The sequence below is a fragment of the Rosa rugosa genome, chromosome 1, assembly GCF_958449725.1.
Source record: "Rosa rugosa chromosome 1, drRosRugo1.1, whole genome shotgun sequence".
Taxonomy (NCBI): domain Eukaryota; kingdom Viridiplantae; phylum Streptophyta; class Magnoliopsida; order Rosales; family Rosaceae; genus Rosa; species Rosa rugosa.
The window spans coordinates 547,174-564,466 of NC_084820.1; the positions used below are offsets into that span (position 1 = coordinate 547,174).

The following is a 17,293-nucleotide window of genomic DNA, read 5'->3' on the forward strand; positions in this document are numbered from 1 at the left end:
CCTAAACCTACTCTGGTAAAAAGTAAAAAAAAAAATCTTCATCCTGACGAGAACCTCGTAAACATGCATGTAAAACGTACCTCAAGGAATCATAACCAGTTTTGATAATGTTGATGAAAGCCAATTTTACGGATAGTTGATCATCGATCGAGAAGGATAAGGAGTGGGAATTGAAAGAGCAAGCATCTGGTCATAAAATAATAATGGTATATATTGTGCGCAGAGAATAAACTCCAGATTTGGGAAATTGTCTTCTCAAACTGTTGTCCTATGTGACCATGGAGGGGCATGAATCCAACGAGAAAAAACACGGTGCCGACAGATATTCTCGAACATGCATTTGTTATTTTTATATCTACGTTTGTTCTTCACTAGTTTAAGCGAAATATATAGCTCATAAATGTTGGTTTATTCATGAGCTTGATCGATGCAAACACTCATAAGTATGGATCTTATAGTAGTTGTAATGCAACTCGGCAAACTAGCCTTCCAGTGGAGTAGTTGCACGTGCATGCTCACCAATATAATTTACATATCTAAATCTTTAGTAAATTTTGATTACCTCTCACTAATTAGTTACGTTACGGAAGTATAAAGTTGATCCCGATCTTAGCTAGAAAAAAATGAAACATACCCCAGTATAGAGTTAGCATTACCTCTTCGGGTGAGTAACCGTAGTAGCATTTTTATTACCCTAGCCTCTTAACGCACAATAATCAAACATTATAATGTTGAAAATGAAACCAAGCGTATAGAAATTGAAGTTTCCTAACTAAGATTCACTATTACGTGTGGTTCATATTATGCTCAACAACGCGTTCATTGGAATAGCATGAAACCCGAGCTCCATGGTAAAACCCTATAGGCCCAAAGACAACTTCAGGAAGGCCCGGACCACATGAAGCTCAAGGATATCAAGAATTTAATGACATGAAGGGTCCAGTCCGACAACGCCTTTGTTTAAGGGGCCCAAATCCTGGCTCGGTTGGGTGTGTGTGTGTGTGTACGGGGTTCTCATTTACATCTAACGTTGTTGTCAATCTGCCTGAACCTCTCACCTTGTATCGGATTCGGATTCTGAATAATCTCCAATCCCCTTTCCTCTTCCAAAAACCTCTTCCTTCTTCTTCAAATTCTGTCCTTCATTACTTCATGCCCTTGGGTTTCGGACCCTGAATACTCTAGTCCTCTTATCTTCTTCTTCTTCTTGCTGGGTCTGGGTCTGGGTTTGGGTTTGTTTGTGTGTGTTCGATTTCCATTGATTTCCAAAATGGGCAAGAATCAAGCTTACAAAGCTATGCAGAGAGCCAGGCTGGGATCCAGCTCCGCTGGCCCTGATGAGGTCGAAGACGGCATGGTTTGTACCCTTTCATACCACCACCAACCCTCCTTTTTCTGTTTTGCTTCCCATTTACCAATTCCATATTAAAGATTGAATCTTGGTTTTTAATCACTACTTTGTAATTATCTGCTGTTTACTGAATTTTTGTTTATAATATCTGATTCTCTAGGATGCCAACTGAGTTCCTTATGTTTAATCTTGTAAATTTTGATGCTTTCTTTACCAATTATATGGTTTAGGTATTTGGAACGTCAATTACGAATGCTGTTTACATTTTAGCTTCTTGATGATGAGGTTAGCTTAGGCTCCTTCATATAACTCTTGTCGACGTGGATGGAGTGTGTCTCTAGCTCATTCATATTCGCTTGTTTCAAACTTTCAGTGATTATGATTTACTCTCAGTTGGTGACATTAGTTTGAAATTTCAAATTAAGTCTTAAAATTCGTAGGATATTAACATCATTACTATGGATATAGATTATGATGATGACGTCGTGATGTTTCTGAAATTGAAATTGCTATGATAATCCAACAATATTATTGTTTTCTCGATGCTTTGTTTTTCATTACTTTTACTGATGAGGACTGTCGCAGGTGGATGGTTCATTTCATTCACCAGAGTGGCATGCTGCTCGTTTGGCCAGCCTTAAAACTTCTCATACAATTACCTGGGAGGAGTACAAAAAGAAGCAAAAGGTAACTTTTCTGCATTGGACTCTTCTCTATCATTTCCTGCTTTCATATCTTTTGGATTATTTTACTCGTTGAAATAAGTTTTGTCAGCTGTTTTGCAAACACCCACTCCCCCTCTTCTAGTAGTAGTTTCTACTGTAGATGACATAACTTAGCTGTTAAACAAATCTCAGCGATACCCAGAATGACTAGATGTCTGCCCTTCTAGATTGAAGTCTTCTTAGGATCCAGTTCATTCTAATCGTCTCTATTTTAGACTTTAGTAACTACAACCTTTGCATTTTCTCTAAAATCTATTGTGTTCCTTTATTATTATTATCATATATACTAAGTTGTGTATTAATCTACTAGGAAGATGAACTGAGAAAAGGGGAACTGGAAAAAGATACCGATAGAATGATGAGAGAATACAGGGCTCAACTGGATGCCGAAAGGGCTCGCAAGCTTGCCAATGGAAGAAACCACTCTAGTGGCAAGTCTGATCGCAAAAAAGGTTGGTTTCAAAGTGGGAATACAAATATCAGCCTATGCCTTTATTTCTATTGTTCCCGTTACTGAAGATCAGTATGTTTCCTTGCAGATAAGAAGGATAAAGATTTAAAGAAACGCAGCAGCAGCAGCAGAAAGAGAAAGGTGCTTATTTCCTACTATTTTCTGTTGTGTCACTGGTGTTTGTGGTGGTGGATTCTGTGTGTTTCAATACTGCATTGCACTATAAAGAGAAAAGCATGAATTAAGGAAGGTTGATATGAAGTTGGCTCTGCTTTTACTGGACTGGTCTTTGCATAATGTGAAAGGAGTTGTACCCTTTATCAAAATTTTGCAAATTACATGAATTATCGTCCCACATATAATGGCTAATAGTTTGGAAAGATATATTTGACATATTTGTCGTCAGTCTTTCCCTTCTTTGAGCGACATTTAAACATCTGTAGTTCCCTGAGTTTGTAAATTTTGGTAGGCATCTGAAAATGAGCTATTGCTTGTTGTTTAGTTCATTTGAACTGGGTTGTCATGCTGATCAATTTTGGAGTAGTATATTATTTCATTATTTGGTAGTTATTTTCTAAGCTAATGTTATTCGCACTCCCTATTAGCTTCTGGCATTCTTTCTGAGTTTGTAGAGTTTATAAATGATTTTGGAGACAATTAACATGCGATTCCAGATAGTAGTTTCTATTTTAAATTTGAAAATCTCTATCAAGAGAATTGAAATCTGAAGTCTCATTTCAATCTTTTGCTTTGCAGCATTCAAGAAGGAGATCCTCAGAGTCTAGCTCCTCGACTTCATCGTCAGATTCTTCCAGTAGTGAAGAAGATGACAGAGAATCAAGAAGATCCAAGTCCAGGTCTAAGAGAACAAAAAAGGAAAAGAAGCACAGGTCAAGAACCAAGCACTCTAGCAGTGATGATGACGAGGCTGATGGCCCTGTTCCACTTTCCCGATTCTTTGGAAGTGTCAAGAGCTAGCGGCATTATATGACCTATTGTTGTGTATCTTCCTACAATAGGAGATTAGTATGAGTTTCATTTGTCCCTTATTTTTTTGTCATCTTGCCTGTAAGAATCCCCTTTATTTCGCTACATGATATATTGAGGCCTTATTGCTGATGAGATTTGCTTCCTTTGGTACAGTAGTTTGATTAAATTCATCTCATTCAGTATATACAGTTGTACAACAAGCATTGATGTAACCTGTTATAAAAGCCTTATGTGAGAGAATGAATTCATATCAACTCTCCGAGTTTTTCAAAATGAAGCAATGCGATGATTTTGCTATTTTATGTCACGGCGCTTTTCCTCAGTAGTTTTAGTACAAACCCAGTATCTTGTACTGGAGGCTGTTCAGCGGTGAAAAGATTTTCAAGCTTTTGTAGAGCTAGGCCAAGGCATGTCCTGGCGAGGATAAATGATAAATGAAACAAGGATACAGCACGCAGATGTTATTGATTTTCAAGCTTTTGGATTATTTCAAGAAATATTAATCCCAGCAGTGCTTAATTCAATAACTAAATAAACAGAAAGCTTGATACAAACATCCATTATCACTGTTCCGGACTTCCAGTTAAATCAAATATCGCCAAATCTAATACCTTCCACTTTTGGATGGAACATATTTACAGGAAGAAATCAATCCGATCACCAAAGACATGGAACGTAAACAACACACTAATGAAAACCAAAATGAAAAGAAATATATGATTCCTCAATGCTGCTGGTACTCAGGGTTAAACGCAAGGGCTTCTCGATAGATTAACTCTTTCATTTGTTCCTCAGACAGTGCATGCTGCTCAAAGTCGAAGCTGAAGGGAGTCGTGCAAACAGGTTCATCACTGATGTCGTGGAGAGATGTTAAGTAGGGATGAGCTAGTGCGTCTTCAACTGCAACATATGAAAATTGAAAAAAAAAATTAAAAAAAATGAGAGCAGCAATAAAAAGCTGAAAGCAAGATGGCAATTATTAAGATGTCAAACAGTAACATATGCTTCCTGAGCATAATTAACAAGTTCTTCTTATGAGAACTTCTAACACTGATCATTATATACCTAAAACAGGCATATGAATTTCAGCACCCATCAAAGGGCCAGTGTATTCCATAGCACATTGGCAGGTAGAAACACCACTGCAACAATGATATGGTAACCCCACAACTTTCTTGAAGGAATGCGGGCATTGCACAGTTTGCAAACCAAAGTTTGTGTGGCTAATCATGGGAAATGACATCAAAAATTTCTCTTATCCAAATGTCATATGAAGTTAAAATGTTGATGGGTCATGATGCCAAGTGTTCGGAGAACAAGCAAGATCTTCAATTTGGTATAAAACAAAACTATAAGGTGTTAAGAGACAAAAAGGGGTTGGTTTCCATGGATCACTGCATAAAAGGTACGAGCTAAGTATATCTTTTGCAATCTTACCAAATTTTTCCATTTTTTTAAATAAATTTGTCAAAAGAAAAAGAATCTGAAGAAATGACATCCTTATCAAAACACAACATAAGCCACAATGATTGAAAATGCAAAAGTCACTAATACATGTGCAAACCTAGTTGGATAATATACTAGCCCAATACCTACTATACACTTAGATGCCCTAGATATTCAACAAACAACACACAGGAGCGGTAGATCCACATTGGCCACATATGAAAAGGACTGACTAAGTAGGAGGCTTAGAATAAAGTACAGAAAGTGATTCTTATGTTGAGAGGGCAGTAGAAAAGGTAACTTTACCAGTAATTCTCTTTGTAGGATCAAATGTCAACATCTTTTCAACAAGATCAATAGCTGAAGGATGAACTTGAGGAAACTTCTCAGTAAATGACTGCCGGCGGTAGAGAGGAAGTTGCCGAATGTATCTCTTAGCATTTTCATTTAAAAATCCCAGTTCAGCCTCTGATGGGGTGCCAATCAGCTGCAGGTGATTTGTCATGATTAATTACACTTTACATAGATATCTACATTACAAATGTAAGATTTGAGACATGAAAATTGAAATTTCAAAATCCAAACTCAACATCAATTTCCAGATATTAGAGATGTGAGAGATGTTAAGCTTATCTTTCATGATCCTAGACATTAGATTGTGCAGAAAACATAGAATGTAAAACAAAATTGACATGGAAGGATGCTAACAAGGTTGTTGATTTGATGACCCTGAACCATGACTTCCATATTACTTTTTCTATGCATTTAGTTTTATCAAGTAATAGTCTTCTGTCAAATCTAACGAAAACATACAGATACAAAATGCTCGTCTTTAATCGATAACAGATGACCAAAGACATAGTAAAATTAGATCAAAAGGGACAAAATTAACTTACCTCCATAAGCAGACGTAGCTGATGCACGTGATCTCTGCCAGGAAACAATGGCTTTCGATCCATCAATTCCATGAAAATACAACCTACTGACCATACATCAATAGCTGCAGTGTAATCGGAAGAGTTTAACAATAGTTCTGGTGCACGGTACCATCGTGTAACGACATACTCCGTCATAAAATCAGTCTCTGAGGTGACTCGAGCTAGTCCAAAATCACATATTTTTAAGTCACAGTTAGCATTTAGGAGAAGATTGCTAGGCTTTAAGTCCCTGTGCAGAACATTTGCGGAATGAATGTATTTCAATCCACGGAGGATCTGGTATAAAAAATACTGCACAGAAAAATAACAGTAATTATTTGATCATAGACCGATCAATATGTTGAAATTAGGAAAACCTTAGCTGAAGACATCTCAAATTAGAGTATATAAGCATAGAAGCAGAAGAGTTTAAGTTCAACAAACAAGAAGCTACTAAAAGAAAAGAGTTAAATAAAAGGCTCATCTAATTTTACAGAAAGGACATCTCTATAGACATGCTTTTGTCAAAAGAAACAATCTTCCAAGTCTGTATCTTGTCATTTCCTGTTGGTGGTCTCAATCAGGGCTGATCTAGTAATCAACAGGTGCTTGTGGGGACGGCATATTCTAAGGTGTTAAGTACTTTGACATGTAGCACAAAGTGACCCTAAGGAAGCTAGCTCCTACTTGTATATTTGTTAGAAAAGAAAAATGTAAGCTTGAAGGTCATCTATTAACTTCAAATTTTGCATAGAGCATTCTGAGAAAAAAAGATTGATGACTTAATTACAAGCCAAATCTATTAGTCTCCAATCAATTTTAATCTTTCTCAATGCCAACAACAAAGAGGAATAATTTGCAGCTTCACAACTGTCCGAGTTGTTGTAAAAAAAAACAAGTGTCAAAGAAGTTGTCTTTTATAACACAGTGCAGCAAATGCAACATATTCCCTATGATCCAAAAGTAAGAGTAGAAAATAATGTGAGAGCAGAACCTGACAATGCTCCTCAGAGAGAGCTTGATTGGATCGAATGATCTGATGGAGGTCAGTGTCCATTAGCTCATAGGCAATGTAAACATCGTTAAACACAGTCCTCTGCGGCGGCGGGATTATGTCCCGAATCGCAACAACGTTTTCATGATCCATATGGCGAAGCAGCTTGATCTCCCTCAGAGTCCTCTTGGCATCGATCTTGTTGTCGAAAGCATTCGCAATCTTCTTTATGGCCACGTGCTCGCTCGTATCCGAATTCAAAGCCGAGCTATATATATATTTCAATTCAAAGAATATTGAATCTTTAAGGGTTTGCGAGAGAAAAACGAAAGAGAAATGAAGAATAGAATACACACAGTCACACACCAAACGATGCCGTATGCGCCTTTGCCGATGGGCATGATGGGGGGCTTGTACTTGGCGGTGACCTCGAAGATGTTGCCGAAGATGTTGTACTGGATGAATCTGCCGCCGTGGCTCAGCGTCGCCGGAATGGCCTCCGCCCCCATCTGATGTTGATGAGGTGCCGGGGGCTGCTGGGTGGGGCCCGCCTCTGACATCACCGTGTCTGCTGATTGACCTCCTCCTCCTCCTCCAACTTCCATTTGATTGATTTGGTTGGTCTTTTTTCTATTTCTGGAGTTTGGGTTTGTTGGCAGTGAGAAAGAACCTCAAGCTCAGCCCTAAGTTTAGCTAATAGCTAATGCTTTTAGAGAAATAGAAAGAGAGACAAAGGAAGAGAGAGAGAGAGAGAGAGTGTGTGTTGGGTGTTGGGTGTTGGGTGTTGGTGTAACTTGTGTGTGTATGGTTCTGATTATTAGAGAGAGAGAGGGTATAGTTACGGGAACTTGACTTTGGAAATCATTTGCGTGCGTCTGTTTTGTTTTGCTGTACCCTCCTTTCCTTTTGGTCAAACACATCTAACAATATATCTATTTCTCTTCATCCAAATTCTGCAATCAAACCAAAAATCAAAATCCATATTTCTCTCTGGTTTGCAACGATGAGTAGCTTTTTATTTATTTAGGGTAATACGATAGTAGAGTTCGATAGGTCCATTTGTAATGCTATTATGTAAACTAAATTTCCTATAATATTATCAACTATTTTGCTAACTAGTTTAGACAATAATATCAAAATATTAATGAACTCGTTACCTTATTTAGAAATGTCGTGGTTCTTGACGAATAAAGTCATTTAACGAGTTTTTCTTAATTTAGGAAAACCATTGATTAATACATGTCGATGCAGAATGTTTCATTTTAAAGAGAAATTTTTGAAGTGTAGCAATTCTAAGAGAAGTTCTTAGGTATAGACAGTCTAATGACGCGGCAACCTCTTATAAGAAGCTAGGAGTGCAGAGTAATTATTTTGTGATCCAAGACTGATAATCTCAATCAACATTGTGCCGACATATGCATATAAGAGGAAAAACACATATCAAGACGATGATGATGAATATCACGATTACGATGATGGTAGGTTACGAGGGTCTTTTCGGTCATTTGCCAAGACAATCATATACTAATACTACTCATTGTATACAACTTCCACTCGATAGTTAATTCTCAAACTAAAATTATTTCGTTTGAATGTTTATCTGTAAGCTAGACTCAGACTCTCGGATTTATTTCAGAGGATCGGAAGGGGCCGAAACAGATGGTGCAAGACTCGATTTGATATTTGTGAGCGCCGTTCAGCTCATTTCATTGTGAGTTAAGTCGTACAGAATGAGACTACCTATGTACGAAGTCATGAGTTCGAGTCACCATGGGGGCAGGAGTGAAACCTTTTGATCCTCTATAAATAAAAAAATAAATAAAAAGTCGTACAGAATGAGACTACCTTGCAATGAGTACCTAAGTACGTAACACTTGTTTTCATTAATTATTATCCTTAAATTTTCTACCAATGACAATGTATATACTTATTCTGACAACTCTTTGTTCCACCCTCAACATATGACCTTGTTGCAGTTGAACAAGTATCATATATGCCTTCGCCCCTGTTGGTGCTTTCTCTTTGGTGTTGGACTGTTGGTCACTGGCTACCTAGCTAGTTCAACCGTCCGGATGTCTCTCAGCTCTACCGTCCTACCAATTCCATGTATGATGCCAGACTGAGACGCTTGTGATCCTAGGGACTATACCTTTGATTTCGCTGCTCTTTTCCTTCATATAGTGCCTTATTTTTGTGTGTTTTTATGGTTCTGAGCTGGGTGCCACACCCCCATAGTCAGATATCCGGTGGCTCTTTGTATTGTATTATTAACAAGTGACTCCTGTCTTCTTTAGTGACGGAGTTTTTTGTATTGTGTTTTGAGTTTATATGGCCATCCTAAAGATAATGTGTCCTGCACTTCAATATAACAAGTTCAACCACATGCTGAAAACAAAATCTAGTTTCATAACATCATAGAATTATCAGCCACTCTCAACTTCACCACAAACAACATCACATCATCAGCTCATAAACGAACTAAAGAATCCCAAGCCAACTACAGAGTCTCTAGTAGTAAGTTCATGAGTTTGTAAATATATCATATAATTAAATGTGGCAAGAAACTCCAATGCTTACAATGATAATCTACCATGTAAAGGCAGGCAACACATACGATGGGTAAGCATCATATTTGGAAGCAAGAGCTTGCACAGAAGATAAATCTGCTACTTCTGCAAAACTACCAAGTCCAAGTTCAGTTGCATGGATTCCACCAGTGATTAAAACTGATTGGACTGCAGCTGCATTTGCACCCTTGATGTCATGATGAAGGGAATCGCCCACTGCAATAGAATCAATAGGGTCTACACCAACTAAGGCCATGGCTGATTTATAGATGATCTGTGTAAAAAGGTGTAAACTAGATTAAGATAAACACTTACAGAAAAGCTCAGTATTTTGAGCAGATTTAGATACTTGGATGCAACCTAGAGCCGGAATGTGAGTCAAGTGCAAAAGAAATATGTATTAAGGTAAAAGTTCACATGAAGTGAAGTTAACAGCAGTAACCAGATCAATATGACTAAATCACCTTATCAGGCTTGCCCATCCATTTCACTTCACCTCCCAGCTCTTCATATTTGGCAGCCAGAGTCCCTAATAGGAGATAAATTATTTCCATGAGGCCCATATAACCAAACTATATTAGGAATCAGGCTGCATCCTATTCATATAGCAAGCGCAACATGTTAAGTCATATATGCCCTTCTATATATTGTGAGTGTATCCACAGGGATGTGTTCAGCAAAAACAGCTAGTTTTACCCGGCATCACACGCAAAGCTCTAGCCTCAACAGTCACAAAATCAGGATTGGCCACCACCATAGGAATGTGCTTAGCAGCACATTGTTCCAATATATTCTCAAGTTCCTCCAGTTTCATGGGAATTGCATCACCTGAAGGATTCCCCAAGGCTTCAGTGCCATGAGCCAAAATAAAGTCAGCATCTTGAACATTTTCCACAACTTGTAATCCAAGGCCCTGAAAGAGAATGACAAAGTCAGTTTCACAGTGCAGAATAAACCCCTCAAAAATCATTCTATCAATATATGCAATACCACTTCCTGTTTTCTCTAGAATGATCTTTAAATTTAACAATCGTTGTACCTCAAGAGATATGGCACCACGAGCACTCCAAGTCATATGAATGCAAGATCTTCCCAGTGCTGCAAACCAAGCATCATCTCTCCTATTTCATCGTAGCATACAGAAGAAGTCACTACTTACAACAATCCCAGTATATACATCAACAAGATAATAAGTGTAATTTTTGCACATAGCATTTTATTTCTCTGAGTGAGGTGTATACACAGTGGATGTACAAAAGTTGGCAAAATATATACACAGTGGATGATTTGCAGAAATTACATTTCACACTGATATAAATCAGCTATACTGTCACAACATTTTTTAAAAGCGTAGATGCCTGTCCTTATACAGTTTTCAGCTGATAAACTGAACCACATCAAGTTGGTTAGATGGCTTCTTCAAAGGCAAACCCCAAGTTTCCGTGGTTTCTCCATCATCATATGAGATATGAATATCTGAAACAAGCTCTACCCTCTATGGTATCGAATTTTCAATACTTTCTAAAAAAAAAAAAAGATAAATAAATGAAAGAATACATGATGGTTCACCTTTGCAAGCTCTGATGTGTTAATTCTCCGCTAGTAATGGCTCCAACAAAGAGAGAAGGATCAAACCCAAGGCTGCTCAATTTCTCCAAGGTCGTAGACGAGCGTCTAGATGAATTACTTATAATAACCATCTTTGCACCACTATTTGCTAGCTTCTTTACTATAAAAACAAGAAAGATCAATCAACCCAATAAGCACCACAACGTTTCCAAATTGAAACTAGAACAACTTGTGTTGTCAACTAAAACAAAAGCTTACCCAAATCCCAAAACTAATAGATGAAAACATACATGTTGAAATTGCTCCGGGATAAGGCTGCTTCCCATCGTGAAGTACTCCAAACTGATCTAATAACCAGGCCTACACACAGATCACCAAACACATTAATATATATATATAATCTGAAGTTTCCGGAAGCTAATGGACTCTGCTCAACTTCATTGAATCACTATAAGCCTAATCCCACATTAGCTACCAAAGAAATGACAAAACTTTCGCAATAACGTATTGAATTTCTGTTAAAGACAGCAAATTTAGGTAGTGATGGGAACCTTGAAACGGTGGGTTTCGGCGAGTTGTTGAAGGCCAGTTATGGTCTGAAAGAGCTGAACATCTGAGGATTGAACGGAGCATCTGGGCATCATCTTCTTCGTCTTCTCTGTCGTTCGTCTGGGGTGTCTTGTGTTCTTGACTGTTGGTTAGTTTAGTTTGGTATTTTCTTTGCGCTCTATTTTTGTTTTTTTAACAATGGGACAGGAAGCCACACAGGCCCAAGTTGTTTTTTTGAAAGCAGACCCAAGTTCACTAACAAGAACAGGCCCAAGTTTGTAATGGATGTTCAAAGCTTGAGCTCTACAATAACATTCAAGGTTAAGATGAGCCCACTTGTGCTCGGGCACACGTATTTATTTCCCACATTCCATGTTTGCATATGGTTTTTTTTTTTTTTTTGTTACAGAGGATAGACCATATTTATTGCTGATGTAGCCATGTAAATTGCGTAATATATACAATTCCCTTCATTTTCAGAAAAGAATAAGAGATGAGCGGAATCGTGGCAAAGAGATGGAGACAGTATTGAAGGATGTCGTAAACTTTGGTTAAGGGGGCAGTAAAAGGACAAAATAAAGATGATTTTGAGCATTACCAAGCTGGAAGCAAGGAACAAAGCGAAGATAAAACAACAAAAGAAAGATGCTTAATTGGAGAGCCTTTTACTTTTTTAGTTTTATATTTTGGTAAGCAGAGCTACATTAGACCCAGCAAAAGCATTAGCAACTTTGTCTGGATTTCGCTCTCAAAATCTGCCAACGACATCCATTCCATCATTAATCTTGCTTGGTTTAATTTCTCACTGATTCAAACTCATTCCACTTATAATATCACCCTGCTCTGCAATTGGTTTCATCCCAAGCCAAGCTAGCTGCTGCAGAATATCATTTCGTGTCACTGTGTTTCCAGTCCTTCTGTAATCATTACTTTCTCAACAGATAAAAGAAGAGCCATCTCCAAAAAACAGGTATTGCATATTTGCATCCAATGATTTTCGTTTTCCCTCTTGATTTACTTAACTTGCTTATTCTCAGTCTTCTTTTTGCTAGCTTTTACTGATCTGTGATGGACAACATTGCATACTCTCTCTGTTCTTAATTGTTTAAGCTTAATTGTTCCCATTTACAGAACAATTGAATTTGCATTCCTACTCCGGTGCTCTAGACTCAGGATTTTGAGGACCAACTAGCTTCATCCATAAACAAAAGAGATCAAGGTATGTACGTACGCTTCTTTAATTTCCTTGTTTGATTATCATTCTATTTGTTCGATCTGTTTTTTGTTCTTTTTCTTTTATACTGTAGCTTTTTCTTAATGTAATGAATTCCATTTTATTGACCAAAGAAAAACAAACAACCAAAGAACTTTACTACTTGATTTATAAATAGAGAAGATCTCACATCCTGAAAAACATTACATGCAAGGGCTCACTATTTCTAGGCTCTCATCTGCTCGTAGATCAAACATGATTAAGAAGGATAATAATTAATTTGCTAAAACTTAAAAGCTATTGGGGCTCCAGTGGTGTAGGGACTCCTATACAGCTATCAGACAACCAAGGACGGTCAATTTGGATACTATGCTCGTGTTCTAATTGATGAGCTACTGGGAATAATAGAGATGTGAGACACGAGACCAGCTTAACCTAGTAATACTGTTTGCGCGCAATCCTAACAATCTTCGCCTAGGCCAAAAAAAAAAAAAGTTTGAGAAATACTCAATTTTTAGTAGAGGCCAAATGTTGCTTATAGAAGAGTGTCATGCATTCTACCAATTAGTGGATTGTGTCAATCATCGTTTCTTTTCCCAGTATTGTATATCTCATCATACTGGTATTGGACACCTACATATCTTTCAACTGTAGCCTTCCTCATTTATATACGCCAAGACTTATGTACCAAGGTCATCATTAACCTCATTACTCTTAAAACAGTCAAATATTAAACATAAAACCGTTAAAATCATAAGTCAAATAATACAGACAAAATTGAAAATAACCTGTAAATAAGTAACAAAATAAATAAAATAAATTTTAATTTTAAAAACACAAAATTTCCAACAACTTGAAGAGCCAAGCTCCTCGGTCCATTAAGTTGTCTTTTCGCAATTAAAACAAACTCATACTAGTTCAAGGTTTATGTCAACGTACCTCATTAATAAAAGGTGTACAACATGTACAATAAATAATACCACAATGGACGAAAGTTTCCGTTGATATCGACATACTAAACAAGATTTCTGTTACTCAATAGTCAATCCTTGGTAATCTTGGTCCTTAACAAGTCTTACGTGACCCCAACAGAAACCAGCCCAGATATCGAGTTATGTCAAGCCCAGCCCAACAATATTAACCCTGACGCTAGTCGCGCCTGAAGCTTTTTGGCAATTTCATTCAACACTGACCTCATGGTCGTCCAGAGTCCCCAACCTTGGCTTGAGATGACGTCAGTCAAACCATTTCTCTCTTTCCTCTCGATCTCGATCAAGGATCTCAATTCCTCCATAAATAGCCGATGAATGCATATATACATGATGAAAGTCCTTAAACTTGGACCACTTTTTTTTTTTTTTGATGGAATGGAATCTCAGTATCAACTTGATTAATTTGCTTTATAAACAGGCATGGATTTTCTTTCTGCAATTGGTAGTGCCATTGTTGAACCAATTGTCAGGTATACGGTTCAACCTGTTGCACGTCAAGTGGGTTATGTTAATCACTTCAAAAGAAACCTTCAAAAACTGGAGGCTCGAGTGGAAGAATTGAGAGCTGCTAGAGAGGGGAAAAACATTGAGGTTGCTGAAACTCAAAGAAAAGGTGAAGGAATCCACCCAGATGTCCAGTTGTGGCTGAAAAAAGTGGAGGAGATCACTGCAAAGACTGACCAATTCCTGAAAGATGAATGCAGCCAAGAAAATCTGAAATGCCTGCATGGGTTTTGCCCTAATCTGACCATGCGTCATCGGCTGAGCAGGAATTCTACAAAGCTGTTGCAGGAGGTTGTTGAACTACATGAAAGAAGAAGGCAACTTCCCAAAGTTTCATGCGGTGTCCTCCGCGAAGAGGCGTGCATCATATCTACTGGAGATTACCAGGCCTTTCAATCAAGGAGGTCAACTTTCAAGGAAATCATGGATGAATTACTGAAGAACCCTAATACCATCAGGATCGGGGTGTACGGAATTGGAGGCGTGGGTAAAAGCACACTTGTCAAAGAAGTGTATAGGCAAGCTAAACAAGATCAGACCAAGTTATTTGATGATGTGGTTTTAGTCCTCGATGTGAAAAAGAATTCAGACCCGGAAGATCTTCAGAAGAAAATTGTTGAAAAATTGGACATGAAGATTAGTCAAAGTGATGATGAGACTATAGACGGAAGGGCGAAGCGTCTATGTGGCAGGATAAAGAACAAAAATGTTCTTGTAATTCTGGACGATGTTTGGGAACCAATTGACTTGGAGTCTGTTGGACTTCCTAGTGTAGCTACTTGTAAGATACTGCTGACATCTAGAAGTAGAAAAGCATTATCTGATATGGGTACGCATAAAGATTTCCAGCTTCACATTTTAGGAGAAGAAGAGACTTGGGCTTTATTTGAGAACAAGGCAGGCGATGTTGTTAAGGATCCCGCTATACAAACAGTAGCAAAACAAGTTGCCCAAAACTGCGGAGGTCTGCCTGTTTTGGTTGTCACAGTGGCAAGCGCTTTAAAGAATAGAACCACTCTACCTCCATGGAAGGACGCTTTGACATGCCTGCAAGAAGGGTCTGACAGAGATGACGAATTGACAGAAAAGGCATACTTGGGTCTAGAGTGGAGTTACAATCAGTTGACTGATAAGCAACTTAAGCCATTGTTCTTGTTATGTGGATATGCTGTGCAGTGGAATGATATTGTTTTGGACGACTTGTTGTACTATAGCGTGGGTTTGGGTTTTTTTGAAAAGCCCTACACAGTGGAGAAAGCACAAAATGCATTGTATTCGTGGGTTGAAAAACTCAAGGACTTTTGTCTGTTGGTAGAGAGCGATGATGATAGATATGTCACAATGCATGACCTTGTACGCAATGCTGCTAACCGGATTGCATCCAGAGATCCACAGATCTTAGCATTAGTGAAAGATGAAGATGAGGGTGGTTTGAAAGAATGGCCAGATAGAAGTTTCTTAGAGAAGTGCACAACCATCTCTTTGCCTTGTAACGGCAATTTTCCAAGCCTTCCGCAAGTTATGCAATGCCCAGCTCTAAGAATGTTTCTGTTGGAGGGTAATTCTAAACCGCTGGCAATAGCCCCTACGTTATTTAAAGAGATGAAACAACTCAATGTTTTGAGTTGGATAAACATGGGCATAGGGTCTCTTCCTCAATCTCTTGGGCTCCTAGAGAATCTTCGGACACTTTGTTTACTATATTGCACATTGGACGAGATATCTATTGTTGGGCAGCTAAGAAACTTAGAAATTCTAAGCTTTGAAGGTTCTGATTTTGTACATCTGCCCCAAGAAATAGGGCAACTGGCTCATCTACGGTTGTTGGATCTATCCGGCTGCTGTAGACTTGAAGTGATATCACCTGGTGTTATATCAAGCTTGACAAGCCTGGAATGCTTGACAATGAAAAAAAAGCTTTGACAATTGGGTGATTGAAGGTGAAAGAAACAATGCTAGCCTTTCAGAGCTGGAGCATTTGTCTCATTTAACTGCATTAGTAATACATGTTCCCGATGCAAATCTTCTTCCAGCTAACTTTTTCTCCCTTAAGCTAGAAAGATTCCAAATCATGATTGGTAAAACATGGGCGTGGGACGAGGACGAGGACGAGGAGGGTGAGGGTGAGGGTGAGGGTGAGGATAATGAGGATGATGATGATGAGGAGGAGGAGGAGGAGGAGGATAAGTACCCATTCCTCAACAGACTAAAACTCCAGCTCACTACAAGCATTGAGTTGAATCAAGGTCTAAGAAAGTTGCTGAGGTTATGTGATGATTTGTCCTTGTATGGGACGGACAGTGTTAATCATATTGTCCACCAATTTGATAATGAAGATTTTCAGCAACTGAAACATCTCTGTCTCCGAAACAATGTCGACTTTATTATTACCAAGAAGGTACGTATACCCCTAGTTTTGTTGACATGATTTTCTATGAATAATTATTTTCAATCGATTACTTTCTATTATTGATTACGATATATACCTTATCATACATAATTACATATAGTTATTTTTTGTTTCATTTCATTAATTAGGATACCTCATCATACTTATAGTTCTTTTTTGTTTCAGTTCATTAATTTGGATACCTTATCATATAAATATACTTCCAATATTTGTGAATGTAGAATCGTAGATATTGAAAGTAACCTACTTGTAACTTATCCTTGTGATTGATGAAATTATCAAATTGTTTTGATTATGTATTATAGGTTATGTTGCGGAACTTAAAGACTTTGGTGGTACATGAATGTGATAATATAAGATTCTTGTTCACCTTTTCTGTGGCTAAGAGCCTTGTACAACTCAAATGTTTAGAGATTTCTTCATGTAAACTGTTGAAAGAGATTGTATTATCGACAACAGAATGTGGTCGTGAAGAAAGTATGGGTAACATGTTTCCCAATCTAGAAGTTTTGAATCTTAAGGGACTCGAAAAGCTGGCTAGATTTTGCACGGGAAGTTATGTTGAATTTCCGTCCTTGAAAGAATTGGAAGTAGATGATTGTCCTGAACTACGGG

At 38.0% G+C, this 17,293-nt stretch overlaps 4 protein-coding genes across 5 annotated transcripts; 2 read left to right on the forward strand and 2 right to left on the reverse strand.

Annotated features, from left to right (window-relative positions):
* Positions 1–999: 999 nt before the first annotated feature.
* LOC133708396 (uncharacterized) lies at positions 1,000–3,790 on the forward strand. Its single transcript, XM_062133859.1, has 5 exons — positions 1,000–1,357; positions 1,937–2,038; positions 2,387–2,528; positions 2,616–2,668; positions 3,284–3,790. Exons 1-5 carry the CDS (start codon positions 1,271–1,273, stop codon positions 3,503–3,505), a joined length of 606 nt encoding a protein of 201 aa, XP_061989843.1. The 5' UTR covers positions 1,000–1,270; the 3' UTR covers positions 3,506–3,790.
* A 226-nt stretch (positions 3,791–4,016) lies between these two features.
* LOC133708366 (mitogen-activated protein kinase homolog MMK1) lies at positions 4,017–7,675 on the reverse strand. The gene is made up of 5 exons (XM_062133825.1): positions 7,241–7,675; positions 6,875–7,142; positions 5,860–6,192; positions 5,270–5,450; positions 4,017–4,417 (listed from the first exon to the last, which is right to left on the reverse strand). Exons 1-5 carry the CDS (start codon positions 7,477–7,479, stop codon positions 4,242–4,244), a joined length of 1,197 nt encoding a protein of 398 aa, XP_061989809.1. The 5' UTR covers positions 7,480–7,675; the 3' UTR covers positions 4,017–4,241.
* A 1,537-nt stretch (positions 7,676–9,212) lies between these two features.
* On the reverse strand, positions 9,213–11,727 carry LOC133708371 (uncharacterized). Of its 2 annotated transcripts, none has more exons than XM_062133832.1 (7): positions 11,562–11,727; positions 11,269–11,370; positions 11,011–11,165; positions 10,481–10,562; positions 10,138–10,354; positions 9,906–9,970; positions 9,213–9,715 (listed from the first exon to the last, which is right to left on the reverse strand). In XM_062133832.1, exons 1-7 carry the CDS (start codon positions 11,652–11,654, stop codon positions 9,461–9,463), a joined length of 969 nt encoding a protein of 322 aa, XP_061989816.1. In that variant the 5' UTR covers positions 11,655–11,727; the 3' UTR covers positions 9,213–9,460. The 2 variants fall into 2 exon arrangements, with proteins under 2 accessions (XP_061989816.1, XP_061989822.1); XM_062133838.1 differs by having other exon boundaries at positions 11,011–11,170; positions 11,301–11,370; positions 11,562–11,726.
* A 557-nt stretch (positions 11,728–12,284) lies between these two features.
* Positions 12,285–17,287, forward strand: LOC133708341 (disease resistance protein At4g27190-like). Its single transcript, XM_062133801.1, has 4 exons — positions 12,285–12,529; positions 12,691–12,778; positions 14,183–16,666; positions 16,984–17,287. Exon 3 carries the CDS (start codon positions 14,185–14,187, stop codon positions 16,189–16,191), a length of 2,007 nt encoding a protein of 668 aa, XP_061989785.1. The 5' UTR covers positions 12,285–12,529; positions 12,691–12,778; positions 14,183–14,184; the 3' UTR covers positions 16,192–16,666; positions 16,984–17,287.
* Positions 17,288–17,293: the final 6 nt, after the last annotated feature.